Source organism: Aquila chrysaetos, chromosome 21 (genome assembly GCF_900496995.4).
Source record: "Aquila chrysaetos chrysaetos chromosome 21, bAquChr1.4, whole genome shotgun sequence".
NCBI lineage: Eukaryota > Metazoa > Chordata > Aves > Accipitriformes > Accipitridae > Aquila > Aquila chrysaetos.
The window spans coordinates 24,373,288-24,389,514 of NC_044024.1; the positions used below are offsets into that span (position 1 = coordinate 24,373,288).

General features: G+C 53.6%; 1 protein-coding gene across 3 annotated transcripts in view; it reads right to left on the reverse strand.

Moving 5' to 3' along the window:
- The window catches only part of MID2 (midline 2), a 138,917-nt gene that overhangs the window by 84,159 nt on the left and 38,531 nt on the right, over nucleotides 1-16,227 (reverse strand). For all 3 annotated transcript variants that reach the window (XM_041119209.1, XM_029996715.2, XM_029996714.2), the window contains exon 2: nucleotides 10,659-11,380. In XM_041119209.1, coding sequence (XP_040975143.1) covers nucleotides 10,659-11,324 — 666 coding nt within the window. In that variant the 5' untranslated portion in view covers nucleotides 11,325-11,380. The remainder of the gene's footprint in view (nucleotides 1-10,658; nucleotides 11,381-16,227) is intronic.

Consider the following 16,227-nt stretch of genomic DNA (forward strand, 5'->3'; position numbering starts at 1 on the left):
TCTCAACAGGAAATTGTTTACCTCCAGCACCAGCATTTCCCTCTACATCCTGCCCAGCGCCAGCAGGAGGCACGAGCAGCACCTCCACACAAATTATTCCCACCCAACTAATCACCGTGTAAGAGTCAACCATCATAAGGCATAAAGTTAAGCAAGAGTTTAATACCTAACGATCAGGAGCTGCTGTACTCATACAATTTGAATTTGATGCGCTTATAAATTTTTCATTTCTGATTTACCGGTGCAACAATGTTTGCCAAAAAAACTCCCCGTCCCCCTTTGGTAACTTGGATGCATTTTCATTTCTGGCTAGCCCCCTGAGTGGAAGCGTCGTGTTTCAAGTACTATTTATTTACAGCATCCTTGAGCTGGGTACCTGGCAGCGTCGTAAGGAAGTGCAGACCCCACCAGTGCAAAACACACCGTTGTCCGCCGGGAAAGCAGCACCAGAGGCACAGCAGCCCCTGGACCAGCTGAATGGCTCTTGGCATTGCACACTGGTTTTTTCAAAACCTTGTTTGGCCACTGCCCACACCAGCATCTTGCCAGCAGCCCAGAGAGGAACAGCTAATTAAAATTAAAGCAAACCACCACTGCAAATACTACTTGTAAGGAGTGCAAGGGATGGCACAGGGACATCAGTGGTGTCCCTGCAAGTGATAATGTGGTCCAAGCATCCTCTGGCCTCATCCTCATGCATGAGCAGAAACGTGGCCCACACGGACTCATCCCGAGTGTGTTGCCGACGTTGATGGCAAAAGGTTCAGGGACTTTTATTTTATTCCTCTTCTTTGTGCTTCTGAAAGCATATCTGATGCTTTGCTGTTGCCACAACGAAGGCCTGGAGGAGCCCTCAAGCTGGGAGAAGCCGGGAGGCTGCAGGCGAGGCTGCGGCAGGCGCAGGCACCAGCTGGTTGCAAGATTGCAGAGATGCGGCATTCAAGTCAGCTGCATCCTTTGAAAACCATCCCGAAAGCCAGCACACGGAAGATGCTGTTTGACACTCTTGGCAGCCCCTCTCCCATCAAAAGCTGGCGATTTCCCAAGTGAGACATCTCCCAAAGCAAGGAGCTGAAAAGCAAGGAGCTGAAGGGCCAGGGCTGCTGCCTGGATACCCCAACATCCCACATCTGCCCTTCCCTTGCTCCTCTGACCTTGCTGTCCTGGGCATGGCCGCTCACCTTCTGCCACAGCCCTTAACTGAGGGATCTGTACCGAGCACTGCCAGGCAGCGGGTCAATGGCACATTCCTTGTTGCCGTCATCTCTCCAGTCCCCACGAGCATCTTCCCCAGCAGTGTCCCGCGCCTGCAGTGCCACGCTCACACAGCTGATAAGAGCCATGAATTTTGGTTTATCAAGCCCAACAAGGGTGAAATTCATTCATATCCTTAACCATCACCTTCATCACTTCCTACTGCTTGAGGCTGATGCAACAGGTGAACAGATTGACCACCAGCCACTTTCTGAAATTAAGGCATTTGGAGGGGAGGGGAACTTAATAGAAGGTGACACCTATTATTTAAAAATAAATTAATCTGCTTACCATCTTGCTTCTTCCATAGACTTCAGTTCTGGCCTGCTATCTCACAGGACACAAAGGCTGGAGATTAATTCCTTTAGCCTCATCCCAAACACAGTGTTATGAGTGATTTTTGCACGGCTTTGCACTTTCATTTTCCAGCTCAAGCTGCTCTTGAGATAGTAACATTGAAATCAGCTTGGATGTGAAAGTAGTTTTGGAAAAAGCAAGAGATTAACCTAACCAACACAGTTTCTCAAGTCTGCTATCTCAAGACTCATAATAGCTTAGTTAAAAAAAAAAAAAAAAAAAAAAAAAAAGAAAGAAAAAAATCCAACACCTTCCCCCCCCCCAAAAGCACATTTCTGGGAAAAACAAAACAAGGATCCCAGCACTCAGTGACAATTTCTGGTCCCCGTGACCTACAAATGATCGATATTTAAGCAGTTACCAACACTTGTGCCCTCCATGCTAACGGAAAACTTAAATTGGGAGCTACATCAGACACCAGGGCTCATTTTGATTCCCCTCCTATCACAGGGCAAAGCAGCCAGGAAAATGTTGTGTTTCCATAGGACTCATACTAAATTCTACAGCCAAAGCAGTGCCGTGCTCCCACCTGCCCCGGGGCGCATTACGCTGCGGCAGCCGACTGGGTGACATGCTCCTGCCACGCGCATCAAGTGAGCGTTTTCAGTGCAATCTGAGCAAAAGGGTAAGGGCAGCCCCGGCTGCGGGGAGGTGACACCAGCCCCAGATGTGCTCGTGAGCCTCCTCCTGCCTCTTGGGGCTTCTGCGACCCCAGGGCAGCAGCTCGAAGGTGGGCAGACCCACATGCAGACCACCCGGCCTTGCTGATGCTTCCCACTAGCGTGCAAAAAAAAAAAAAAAAAAAACCAAAACCCAAAAAACCTACCAAAGCCCACCAGAAAACAGGGCCACAGCTCCAAGCTTTACTTTCAACCTTATTTATTGCCAGCCTTATTTCCACAGCTACAGCTTCCAGTGCATGGAGCTTCCCTGCATCCGAGCAGCCTGCAGCTCCCTGGGGAGAGCATGCCACATCCTGGGGAGTGTCCCCTCCACGGGGCCGAGCACGGCTGCAGGTGCCCTTGGCTCATGCAGGTGTGCCAGACCTCCCAGGACCTTTCGCAATTTCCCATTAAGGGGTCCTCAACTGGTTGCAATTTCGGCATCCAAGCCATAGCAATGACTGACTCCCGCTGCATGACATCCAAAGGGCACGCTGCACTGCTAGACAGAGGCAGGGGCAATCCCTTGATATGGGAACCTGGCCGAGGATCAAAGGCCTTTGTCTGCATCAGGGACAAGGCAAGATGCTCTTTTGCATGTGTTCAACATCAGTTAAGTGCTTGCTGCTTTGCAAGGCATTTGGTTGCCACTGCAAACAAAACGATGGGACCGATAACCCTGCACTGGAGACCCTGTTTTGGACCACAGGTCTCCCCTGCTCAGAAACATCTCTTATAACCAGTCACTAGACTACAAACTCAACCCGAAATAACAATAAAAGCACACTGTGGTTTTCTTCCCCCCACTGTCTACGTGCCTTAGGAGAAAGAAGCCGATGCTAAAAAGCCTCAGGAGTTTGCTGAGGAGTAGAGATGCCTGGACTCAAGCAAAACAAACTGCAAGTAAGGCTGAGGAGCCAGCTGGCAGGGGAAGGCAGGGGCTCTGCTTCCCCCAAAATGCCCATCGATAACCCCAGCAGCTGCAGCCCCAGTTCATCATCCCAAAGCTGTGGCAGGTCACGGTGCAGGCACCTGGCTCTCCAGCACAGCTGCGAGGGAAGGACTTGCCTGCACCAGTACTACAACCGCTGTAGGCAAGCTTGAACTGCGGCTAAGGCAGGGCTGCGGCCAAGGGGGGCTCAAAGCCCCTCTGCCAGCATGGCTGGGGCTGCAGCATCCACAGGTGACCATGTGTCACCCTCCCAGGGTCCCCAAAGCAGCAGGGCCAATCCAGCTCCCACCACTACAAACCTGGTCTGGAGCAAGCCTCAGCTGGGTTTGCATGTCCTTCTCTAAATGGGTCTCAAAGAGAAGCAGCAAAACCATGTCTGCTGTGGTTAAGGGTAAAGGAGCTGACAGCTACAACACAACCACAGCTTTCTCTATTTTTGCTGGTAACAGCCCCCCATGTTCTGTGTAGGAGTCACAGCAGTTACAATTGTAACCATCATTCTCAGCTAACTCTTCTTTGTGTGGGGGAAATATATATATATATATGTATAAAAATTCAGTTTAGCCCCATGGCAGCACAGTAAATTATAAATTAAGCAGCAATCTCAGTGACTCACACAGCGCAAGTGAGAACATGTTCACAAGTCCCAAGGTAAAGAAGTCCTATATTGCAGCATGAAGGAAGGTTTTTTTCTCATTTTTCTACCCCACCACTCTCTTAAGAGCCTTGGAATAACTATCAGTTCTCTGCATACAATTTGTCTAGCACAGGGAGTTTTTTGGTTTTTTTAATCTTGAGTCCCACTCACATAAACCCACTGGAGGCAGCATACCTCTCTGAAGCATAACAGACGGCGGGCTTTCCACCTGCCTTATTGCTCTTTCTCTAGCAAAGAGCGGATATAAAAGTGTGACAAAACACTTTTTTTTTTTTTTTTTTTGGTATTCCCAGCCTGTCAATCAACAGAAGCCTCAGCAATGGCAAAGGAAAAGCCTCCTCTGAGCTGGCCCTTATCCGGTTCCTGCAAAGGGAACAGAGCAGGTAGAGAGCCAAAGGACAGGAGAGAATAATTAAGGCAAAATCCTTTCTCTGAAAACTCCTTCCACCGCAAATCACGGACAGAAGGAGCGAGCCAGAGCTCTTCAGTCAAAGCCTTTCTTGCTGTAATCTCTCCCTCGCAGGGAGTCACTGCGCAGCGTAACCTCGTGCCCGGCCCCGGCGCGGCGGCAGCCACCACCGGTGCAGGCAGGACCCGCGCCAGGGCAGCGCTCCGCAGAGAGGATCATAATTATGAGTTTCAAGCAATCTGAATTTATAATTGGCCGAGATTTTACTCGGCAGATAATGTGCTGCTGTCCTGGGCGCTCGCTTTATCTAGGTCAAGCCATTAGTTTTGCTCTTAATCTACATACATTTTTAATTTGATCTTTAATGTTGATTTTCAGCCATCAACCCAGGCTGACGGACTTCTTTGCCACTGATTGTGTTCAACGTCTCGACCCTTCCTGAACATGCAGAGAGGGAAAACAAGCACCAAAATCCTGATGCACTTTGCTCACAGCCAAGCTCACACATCGGGAGTGCCCGCGCTGCCCGTCGGGTTGGGGAAGCAGAGGCCAACGCCATCAACGAGCAAGCCCGGTCCGTACCGCCGGCAGATGCTTCACCACCGCAAGCAGGGCTGCACAACGTGGCAGAACTGGTGGCCCAAGGCTGAGCAAGGGCACTCCAAGCAGCGCACTTCCCAAAAGACACACTCAGGTGGCACCCCAGGACCTCCGAGAGCTCATGCCGGGGGGGTTTGGGCAGCCAGCGACCTGTAAGGTGAGCAGCAAGAGGACAAGAGATGCGAAGACACCTTCAAACACACAATGTTAACTTAGGTCCACTTTCTGAAGGCACTATCAGGTTCTTCTCCCAGCTGAATGGGTGCCGCTTCAAAGCCGAGCGGGTGCTGGAGCTGCCTGCTCTGCACAGACGTAATTATGTCGCCGGATGAATCCTCAACCAGCAGCATGCCAAGTCTCTGCCTGAAGAGCCCAGCACGTGCCCTCTCTCAAGGCTCTGGCTGGGCAGGCCAGCTTGAAGCAGAGACACATGCCTGCGCTCCCTTACCAGTGTAAATGTTAATGTGAATTCCACCTTGCCTGGTGAGGGAGAAGGGAAGGAGCACTTCTTTCTCTAGCCATTGCAACTGTAAATGAATAAAAGGCGGCAGCACGAGGCAAGCCCTTCTGGTTGAAGAGAAGTGTCTGTCGGCACAGGATTACACGTGAATATTTCAGCACGAGCCTCAGCACCATGGGTCACACTGCAACAGGACCCACTCAAATAGGTTGCTATGAGCAAACACCGAAACCTCGAAGCAAGCAGAAAACACGGGCGGAAATCCAACCTCTTAAAAGCATCGTGCCTCTCGCTTGCCTTCCCTCCGGGTCCCTCTCGCATCATCCGCTTGCCTGTCCTCACCCACACCACTTGCCTGGCAGGATGCTACCACGAAATATTTCATCTCCCATATCCGCAGTTCTCCGAGCACTCAAGTGCAGCGCTGGGAAATAGCCACTTTATTATGAAGCACTTTTCTATCCAAAGAGCTGGTTTTCCCTTCCCTCGTCATCTCTGTAGCTGATAACCCTTGATGTGGAGCCTTCCCAGGGAAAAAGGACGCTGCTGCATCCATCCCAGGCATCCCAGCTTTGGAAAGCTCCCGGACACGCTCCCGCGCCACACGGGCAAGCCCAGCACTTCGACCTCCGCCCCGTCCTGCCTGGCATACTGCACGGTCCCCTCTTAAATTCAGATGCTCCCAGACCCCAGCTCCCAGCTGACAAGGGCTAGGCTGCAAGTCCCAGTAAAGGGGAGGGGAGCTGGGAAAACCCTCTCTGTCCATCTTAAAAACAGGTGGATGCTTTTGGCACAGCAACTCTAGCAGTGTTGGACAGCCAGGATTGAAAATAACTGCGGTTTATCCTGCATTGTCAGCATCTCTGGTGTTTGCATCATTTCTGCCAGCGGCTGCTGGCGCTGGCAGGCAACTGCCAATGTCCGAGGTGAAGCACACGGCGAAGTTGCTTTTATGGACGAGCCAACTCGTGGGCTTGAAAGAACAGGGTGCAGAATTATGCGCTGGCAAACAGCACCATAATCAGAGCAAGAACTACTTTATCCCAAAGCAACGGGTATTATGTGAGCAACCACGGGGCAGGTCCAAAACCTCAGCCCAGCAATGTTCACGACTCAGATTTACCGCAGTTCAGGAAAACTGCTCGCACTTACTAGCTTCTTTATAACATAAACAAGTGGAGTTGAAGATGCACAAAATAAAAATCCGTAATATGCGTTAAAGGGATTAAAGATGGTTCCTAAAACACCTTGAGGTGTATAATATGGTATGGACAGATCATTGCAGAGCCTCTCCATGGGAAAGCCACACTGCACGCATGCACTAGAGATTTCTGATGTAAAATAAGCTCAGAGGGGAAGGGGAGGACTGGGAGATGGTTTAGGGTTTAGACACAACAGTATGGTTTTCAGGCATTCAGCTCTTCTAAAAAGGAAAAAAAAAAATTCCCCACCAAAGATTTTTGTGGAAAGCACAGCCCGTTTGACAAAATGAAGTTACTCGGTTCAAAACCCAATTTTCCATTAAAAAAAAAAAAAAAACAACCAACTTGAAAGGCGTTTCCAGCTCACTCTAGCTACGGGATCAAAGCCGGAGATTTAAGAGCAACTGCTCGCTGCTCGACGCCCAAGTGTACCGCGGAACTTCAAGAGCAGGCTGGCTGCAACGTAACTCCCTGATTAATGACTTAAAGAGAGAAAGGAGGGGGCAGAGCTCTGCCGTGGGGCACGGGGGGACTTCGGGCAGACCTGGGGGGCGAGGCAGCTGCGGGAGGGAGCAGCCAGCTCCATCAGCTGCAGGTTCCCAGGCGGCTGCATCCTGCCGGTGCTCCCATCCTAGCACATTTTTAATGATTGCAAGTATTTTAGATCCTTGCAAGGATTTCAAGTATTGCCAGAGAGCACGCTGTGGTCAGAACTATAGACTGAAGCTGTACGAGGAAGACGACACAAAATAATAATCCAAATACCAACTCTGCCGTTAAAGCTCGGCATTGATCCCGCACAATTCCTGCGGTGGAGGTAGAGCATTAGGAAAAGCACCATCCAAAAAAAAGCCCAACCGATGCACGGCCAGAGGCAGGGATTACAGACACGTAACTGAGGTCCCCCCACACGTAGGATAAAGCCACATCTGCCACCGGCGGGCAGGCTCGGGCAGAGGCAGCGTGGCTGCCCTCTCCCCTGTCCCCAACTCAGCTACAGCTCCTGCAGTGGAACGGGGAGCTGGGAAGGATGAATAGCACAGAAAGAATGTTTCTAGCAGAGGAGAGCTTCCCTCCTCATCCAAAATCACTTAAGACTGTTATTAAAAGAAAAAACAGTAAATGGTGTTCTGGCAATGTGCAAAATTTGGCTGTTTGAAGAAGCAGTTTAGGTTGTCAAGCGTTTTTGTCTTCAGATGAATTTGCCTGGCTAGCTGACATGGGCCAGATTAGGGGGGAAAATATTAAAAGGGTTTTAATTTCTATCCCCGGGTTTTACTGCACGCAAACATACATGGTCATTTCTTTCTAAGGTTTCCAATTTGCTAATTGAGACATTTCCTCATGGAAAAAGAATGTCCTGGACTAAGGACCGGGCTGCTGGCGCTGCTCCACACACCAGGGGAAGCTTAGGTGAGGCGTGATGCGAAGACGAGACAGGCACACCAAGGTCTGAAGGCAAATATCAGCCACCACGGACCCCAGACACTTCATGGGCACACACCGGCACCGTAACCTTTTGGCAGCACCTACCGAAAGGCAGGCCTTGCAGCTGGAACACGGTGGGAGACAGAAATAAAGTACGGGACATCCTACAGCATGTTCCTCCTGCCGCCGCAGATGTTTTAAGTCACATCACTGGGCATGTCACATCGGGTTTGGGAGATTTTGGAGAAGGGTAGGTGGGAAACCAGCCCAGGAAACTGGACATCTAGAAAGATTTTTTCTTTTAAACAAACTGATGCCCAGAAAGAAAAGGAGGAAAAAAATAATCTGGCCTGCACATAAAAAAAAAGTCTTCTGTATTTTTGCTAGACTGATAGAAATATTTCTTCTGCCCTTAAAAAACACAACAGCAGACAGATCAATTTTGTTCAAAACATTAACAAGACAAAGAACCAAGAAAAGCACTTTTGGGTCAGAACAAGCCCAGAACGTTAAGGGAGAATGGACCAAGGAAGAAGCAGCTGGAAACACATAAGAAGGGTTATAATGGGAATATGACTGCTGCCACAGTTACAGCCTCACCAGCGTGACCTCTAATGGGACCAGCTTTTTTTTTTTTTTTTTTTTTTAATATTAAAAAAAGAGGAATTAAAAGTGTTTTGCAGACTCATGTGGAATGCACGGGGGACAGAGAGGGATTTCTAACTTTATATAGGTCAAACATCATCCATACGGGTTCACACAATATTCAGTACAACCGCAGCCACTGCATAAAAATTAAGCTTCAAAGTACTCCAGAGGGATCCCTGGGAAGTTTGCTCTCTCCTACCTGAAGAGCAGCAGAACAGTAATTCAGCTCAGATCAATACGTGCTACAAGTGAAGGGAGCTGGAGAACGATTGCCTGTTTCTGCCGCTTCAGCTCGGGGGAAATTAGGATGGAAAGCGTGGGCTGTCAGAGAAGAGGCTCCCCACCACAGGAGCTCCCTGCTGCTGGAAACACTGGTCTCGGGAGGACGCAGGTGGAAGGGAGACCCCAGGCAACAGGACCATGGCGGGGGGGGGGGTCTTCAGAAGCCTCCATCTGGGAGAGGACAGCTCCCGATGGCCCCTCCGCAGATGGCATCTGCAAAAAGCCGAAGTGCTGAGATCCCATGGGAGGGCGAAGGACAGAGGAGTCTGGGGTGCTTTGGAAGCAGAGGAGAGCTCCATCGCTGCCTCACAGAAGGGTTTGGGTGGGGAGGGACCTTCAAAGACCATCTAGTCCACCCCCCTGCCATGGGCAGGGGCACCTTCCACTTGATGAGGCTGCTCAAAGCCCCATCCAACCTGACCTTGAACACTTCCACGGATGGGGCATCCACAGCTTCTCCAGGAAATCTGTTCTAATGTCTCACCACCCCTGTCGTAAAGGATTTCCTCTTTATGTCCAACCTAAACCTACCCTCTTTCAGTTTAAAACCATTGCCCCCTGTCCTGTTGCTACAGGCCTTGGTAAAAACTCTCTCTCTGCCTCTCTCAGAAGCCCCCTTTATCTACTGAAATGCCGCAATAAGGTCTCCCTGCGGAGCCTTCTCTTCTCCAGGCTGAACAACCCCAACTCTCTCAGCCTTTCTTCTAGCAGAGGGGTTCCATCCCTCAGACCATTTCTGTGGCCTCCTCAGGTCCCACTCCAACAGGTCCACATCCTCCTTGTGCTGGGGACCCCACAGCCAGATGCAGAGCTCCAGGGGGGTCTCACCAGAGCGGAGTAGAGGGGGAGAATCCCCTTCCTCGACCTGCTGGCCACGCACCCAGGGCACAGTTGGCTTTCTGGGCTGTGAGCACACGTTGATGGCTCATGTCCAATCTTTCACCCACCAGCATCCCCAAGTCCTCCTCAGCAGGACTGCTCCCAACCCATTCATCACCCATTACTTCCCAGAGCCTGGCCCTCTCCTCTCTCACAACAGAGAAGCTTTGAGCAAGCCGGCTTGAGGAGGACATGAAAGCACTCCCCGAAGCACTTCTTGGGGGACAGCGGTCCTCAGGCATGGGTAAAGCCTGCAGGGGAGGTTTTATGGACAGCAGGAGGGTTCCCACACACCGCAGCCTGCAGGCTGGAAGCCTGCAGAGTGGCTTTCCAAGAGGCAATGCCCACAGCCCAACCTGTCCTGCTCCCATCCTCCGAGAGGGCTCAGCAGGCACGGCCTGAGCGCAACAGCTTCAGGGGATCGTGCTCACAGGTTCCCCCAGGCCACTCTTTGCCACCCCAGCTCTCACAGGACAGGACGAATGCTGGGGGAAAGCCACCCTCCTGAGGCAACAGCCGCAGGGCACCTCGGTGCCCAACGGTGTTTCACTGTCTGGCCGTTTGGGGCAAAGGTCCAATGCCTGGGCTTGGCACACACGCACCAGCAGGAGAAAAATAAACCGGCAAAGACTTTGCTCTAATTGCGCAAGCGAGACCCAGCTCAGCCTCCTGGTACCGGGGTCCTGGCGGAGCCCACAAGCTGCATCCTGCAGCCCATGTATCTTTCAGGAGTCGTTTGGCTTAAACCAGAGGTGCCGCCTGAGGCATCCGGAACCAGCTTCTGCTCTGACAACCATCCCTCCGCAAATACCGGCCCTTGCAGACGCCCTCGCCCGCCGGCTCGCTGCAGCCGCGCCGGGTGCTTACCTTCAGCTTCTCAAAGCGATCGCTGAGGGATGCCACTTGGTGGTCCCGGTGGCGGCCCACCAGTTTACATAAGGCACAGATGAGCTGGTCGTCAGCAACACAGTACATGTTCACCTTCTCGTTCTCGTGCTCCAAGCACGTGAGTCCTCGGAAGTGCGCGTCGGGCACGGGCTCCACCAGACGGTGGCTGGTGAAGGGCTTCTTGTTGGGGTGGGTGGCCCGCAGGCAGCGGTCGCAGTAGGACACCTCACAGGTGATGCACGTCTTCACCGCGTCACGCGGGGGATCCTGCTCGCAGAACTGGCAGGCGATCCTCTCGCCGGCCACGGACATGGTAGGGCTGTTGCGGTACGTCCTCTCGCGGCGGCTCTCGCTGGGGGAGTTGGGGCCGCTCAGGGATGCCTTCTGGAAGCGGTCGATGATGTTTTGCAGGGTCACATTCCTCTTGAGGCCCTCCAGGCCCCGGTGGTTGAGGGAGATGACATAGCGGCACGTGGGGCACTGGAAGGCAGTGATGGGCTCGATGGACTCACTGGAGGAGCAGCTGGAGACCAGGATGCGGTGGGCGCAGCTGAAACAGAGGCTGTGGGCGCACGGCAGCAAGAGAGGGTCTTCGAATAACTCCAGGCAGATTGGGCAGGTCAATTCTGACTCCAGTGTTTCCATCTTTAGTTAAAACGATCCTGATTCAGCATCAAAAACCAGGGAAGGTGGTCTGGTACCTAGGAGAGAGGAGAGCAGAGACGTCAGAGAGCAGCTCTCCAGGGCAGCTCCTCTCCACCAGAAACGGGCGCCCAGGGGAGTCCGGCACATCACCCCAACACTGCTACTACAGCCTGGCTGAAGCATCTCACCACACCGTCCACCTGAGCCGAGCCACCAGCTCGGACCAGCGCCCAGGGGTGCTGAGGGACAGGAGAGCCGACTGGAGGGGACGGGAGGAGGGGCAGCAGCAAGCTCCTCTCCATCACCTTCCAGCCCAGCCAGGGAAGAGGACTTGGACAGCAAGGCTGAAGACAAAAACAGGAGAAACCACATGATTTCATGTTTCTTTTAGTGAGTGCTGCCCAAGATGGGAGCGGGAGGCCGTGCTGGTTTCCCATGCATAAAGGCTCTGCTGCACAGCAAAGATAAATCTCTAAATATCCCCTCTAGCAGCTACACATCCCTGCCTCCTTTCAGTGAAGGGGAAAAGGTGAATCATGTCCTGGAAACTCTGAGCAAAGTGGGTCACGAGCTCTAACGTACCATCCTCCTGCTCTGCGTTTCTCCCAGCCGTTGCCTTTTAGGAACGGGGTGGGGAAGGAAGAGCAGCAAAATTACAGTCTGCAAACTTCCATCTCTCAGCTGTCCTCCACTGCATTCCAGCAACAACCAGGGATGCCCAAATCAACTCCAGCTGGAGGCAAACAAGCTTGTATTTTTAGATTGCCTCCCCTGCACCAGCCTGGAAATGGGCTGTCTGCAAGCGACCGAACCTTCTGTCTTCACTGTTTCCAAGCTCCGGTTTTGCAGAGCACCACGTTGCACCACGAGTGCCGGCATCCCAGCACGCTCCCAAATGCTGTCCCCTCCACGCGCCCAGCAGCCACTGAGCTCCCTCTCCACCCAGGCTGCAGGACAATTCTCCATCTGGGCTGGAGGACAAGCAAGCAGCAGGCACTAGGGGAGCACACCGATAGTCCCACCTTAATAAAAACCCCACCGAACTCGCAGCAGGCACAGGCTGCAAACCCACCTCCGGACCTCGCGCCGGCTTCTGGCAGGTCTCCAAAACAAAAGGGGAAGACAATAACAGCCTGGCAGGTGCCGAGAAGAGAAACCACACGCTTCCCTCCCCAGCTTCACCACAGCCATGCGCAGGGGCTAATTAGCAAGGAGGGGGACAGGGTGGGCTTTGCAGCAGCCCCACTGCCTCCAGCTCTGCTCTGCGTTAGAAGCAAACCAGCAATCAATTAATCAGCCCCGCTGCTTCCCCGCGGGGACCCGGTGGAGGGAAGCACTTGTAGAGCTGCTCTCTGCTCCGAATTAGCGTGTCGCTGCTCCAGATTGACACCGGCTGGGAACATCTCTCACAGAGGAGAGGGAGCATTTAATTATCTGGGAAGAGGGAGCAGGGCAGGGTCCGGCCATGCGGTGCTCGGAGCCAGGAGGTGCCGGAAGGAGCTGAGCCCTCCCGGAGGATGCTCCGCGCTGGAGGGCACAGACAGCACGAGCTGGGCAGCAGGAGCTCCCAGCCGAGGAAGCACAGAAGGGGCAGGCTGAGGATTTCTTTCCAAATTCATGACAAGATGGCCTTCGGTGAGGGGGATGCCTACAAGGAAAACGGCTTGGGACTTTGGTGCTGGTACTCCAGAGGTGGGAGAGGGAAAGCTGGGTGTTACTGCCCGCTAGCCGCCATCCCAGACAAGGGTGCCCAGCCCCAAGCAGTCACCTTTTTTTTCAAGCCCAAAGACCCAGCCCAAAACGCATTCCTCTCTCCAGCCCACACCCCAACAGCCTTCACCAGGAACGAGGCTTTGCTTTCTAATTAAATCAGAGTCAGGAAGAGACAAACAGCAGCAATCACCTGGCGGAAACCACACACAGTCATCCCCGGATCCACCTGCCCTGGCTTCTTCGGTTGTTTCATTCCCGTTGCACGTCACCACCTCTGTCCCACCACAGACCAGCTGCCACCATCAGCGACAGCTCCCCAAACTCAGCTACGGGCCCTGCAATCCCTCGTCAACCTACAGAGCGTTTTTCACCTTGTTTGCTCACGGGAAGCGCCGCACTGGGCGTTATGGCATCCCACTCCCCTTAACCGAGGAGTTCAGGCTTCGCATGATGGACGTTGGGCCAGAGCTCAGCGTTGCTCTGCTGCCTACAGACACCAGACAGACACCCAAAGTCAAGACCTGGGCAGCAGAGCCTCAGTCCGTAACTGTGCCCTCTCAGCGCACCCCATCAAGAGCATCGGGAGACATGAGCAGGTCCAGTCTGAGGATGACTGCCTGTCCCGCTGCGTGCTGGGCCAGCAGCGCGGCCCTTTGGCACCTGCACGCTGGTTTCTCCCAGCAGAGATGCCCCAGAGCCCAGGGGCAGAGCCTTTCCCTGCCATACCGCAGTCTTCCCAGTCCTACCCTACGCCACCCCCAAAGCAAAGGGAGGCAGCTGAAAGCACGCGGCGACTCGGGGCTGGATTCAGCCTCTCCTTTCTCACCCGTGCTCCAGATCACACCCGACACCCAGTGCACACACGGTGCCTCCAGGTCTCCTTCGGCCCCGGCTCCGAGCGATGCCCACTGTGATACCCACTCCCGTATCGCAGCCCAGCAGGAACCCCCTCACCTCGGCGCTGCTGCAGGAGCAGCCCCGATGAAAAGCAACACGGTGCCCAGCCCGGCCACGCTTCCACTCCAGAAACACCTCGGCAGGGCGCACAGGCTCCCGTTTGGGGTGAAGAGGAAAAACACTGTCAAAAGGGGCTGTAATCTAAGCGTGGATGGGATGAACCAGCAGAAGCAGGAGAGAGTCTGGCTGCAGAAAGCCCCAAGTCGTCCCCCGGGCGGGCAGGGGAGGTGGCAGCGGGGCCGGCCAGCGCCTGCGGCTCAGCAGCCGGGGAGCAGTCCCACCTTTTGCAGGTATTTTCCAACCCACCTCCTCCCACCAAGCGCCTGCAGAGCCTCCAGCGATCCCAGCGCTCACAGCGTGCTCCAGGGCCGGCTCCAGCCTCACCAGTAAGCGGTGCTGGCAGCTGTCCCCAGCCATGGCAGGGGGACTCTGCCTGCCCGCCCCGGGCGGACGGCTGCTTCCAGCACCTGCAAATGGCAAATCACACGGGTGCCCTGCTGGGACCTGCCCGCACCGGTCCCTGCCTATCGCACCATCTCTTCCTAATTGCCTGAAATAGGATTTGCAAGTGCCTAGAGGAGATCTTGAGCTCTTCCCTGCACCATTTCAAGGGGCTTATAAAATTAAGCAATTGGATATTTGGATATGTTAATGCTGCAGCAACCTTATCAAGGCCTGCCCAAATGCAGCCTTGTACATCATATATACACATATTTTCACTTTTTTTTTTTTCCCCAAGAGCGACAGTGGAAAAGCAGCTGCATCCAAAAAAGCTGAGGAGCGCAAAGGCTCCCAACAGCTTCCTCTCTGCGGCCCCTGGTGCTTTTCTCAAGCCTCGGAGCCCATCTCAGGCATGGGAAAGCGGCTGGGAGGAAACGCTCCTGGCCGCCTGCCCGGGAGCTCTTGCACACTCTGCAGCAGCCGTCCCCTGCCGCAAGCCGGATCTGCCGGGCTCCCCACTGTGCTCCAAGCCTGGCAGGACGAGGGGGCTCCCATGGCACAGCCATAACACCCCCCATCACCATCACTGCAGCCAGGGGCAGCTCCCCAGCACTTCCTTTTGAGCACTCACGCTTTAAAAACTTACAAAGTGCCTTTGAATCAGGGCCGGTCCCTTGCTTTGCCAGGACACTCCAGGTGGAGCGGCTGCCTTGCCGTAAGAGCCCAACGCTCCCGGCTGCACGGGGAGCAGAGCACCCCTCACCACCCCAGTTCATCCACGGATTCTCTCTGGCCACCAAAACACAAAGGGAAAAAAAAAAAGCAAAGGACAAGAACAGGGTTTGTTTCAGAGTCTGACCGACATCAGGAAAAGAATTTAAAAATAAGGATTGGCACGAGAAGCTCCCCAACAGTCTCTGCAGGGCAGAGGGAGAGCCACTCATCACCTGGCCAACCTCCCACAGCACAGACGCCGCACGCACCACGAGCTCCAGCCTGCCTTTGAAGCACCCAGCTTCGCTGCCATCTGAGGTGAAAAGATGCAAAAAGTTTAAACAGCCTTTTGCTTTGTTCCTGAGGGCCGTTCTTATGTTAATCATGTTTTCCTTGCTGGGACAACATCCTTTAGATCCAAGATAACTGAGAGGAGCCTCAAAAACCAGGCTGGGGCAGAAGCAGGGACGAGGAAGCTCACTCAGAGATGCACCTGGGCGAAGCAGTTGGCGCTGCCTTCGAAGCCTTTCATGCCTCTCACTTTGATGTTCGCTTTGATGTCCAGGATTGATGTGGCACGAGGAATAGCTGATTAGATTAAAATCTGCTTTGTTTATAGTCATTAACTCCCTAAATATAAAAGTTATAAAATATTAACACAGTTTACAAACAACCCCATGTCACTTGTGCCCAAGGGTCAACCGGCCCCAGCCATGCTCACACCGGCCCCTGGGGAAACTCCTGGCAGCTGGGCAGGGCTGCAACTACGAGAAGCGGCAGTTTAACAAAGCAGTAACATAAACCCAAAAATATTTGCCATGGAAACACCTGGGTGGGATTTCTCCCATTGCGTAACACACAGTGGCACACAGCGTCCTTCCAGCACACGTGCGGCGTGCCTTTGCTCGGCACGATGGCAGCGAGGAGCGGCTTTAGGTGGGTGCCAGTTGGCCAGCAGGCACCCGCGCTGCTGAAGGTCAGCCTGTGCAGCAGGTGAGATGTGGGCAAAGCCCTCACCTGCATCACTGTGACCTGCCCTGCCCCGTGCTGTGGGTGCGTGCAGACCCCACGGGCGTCA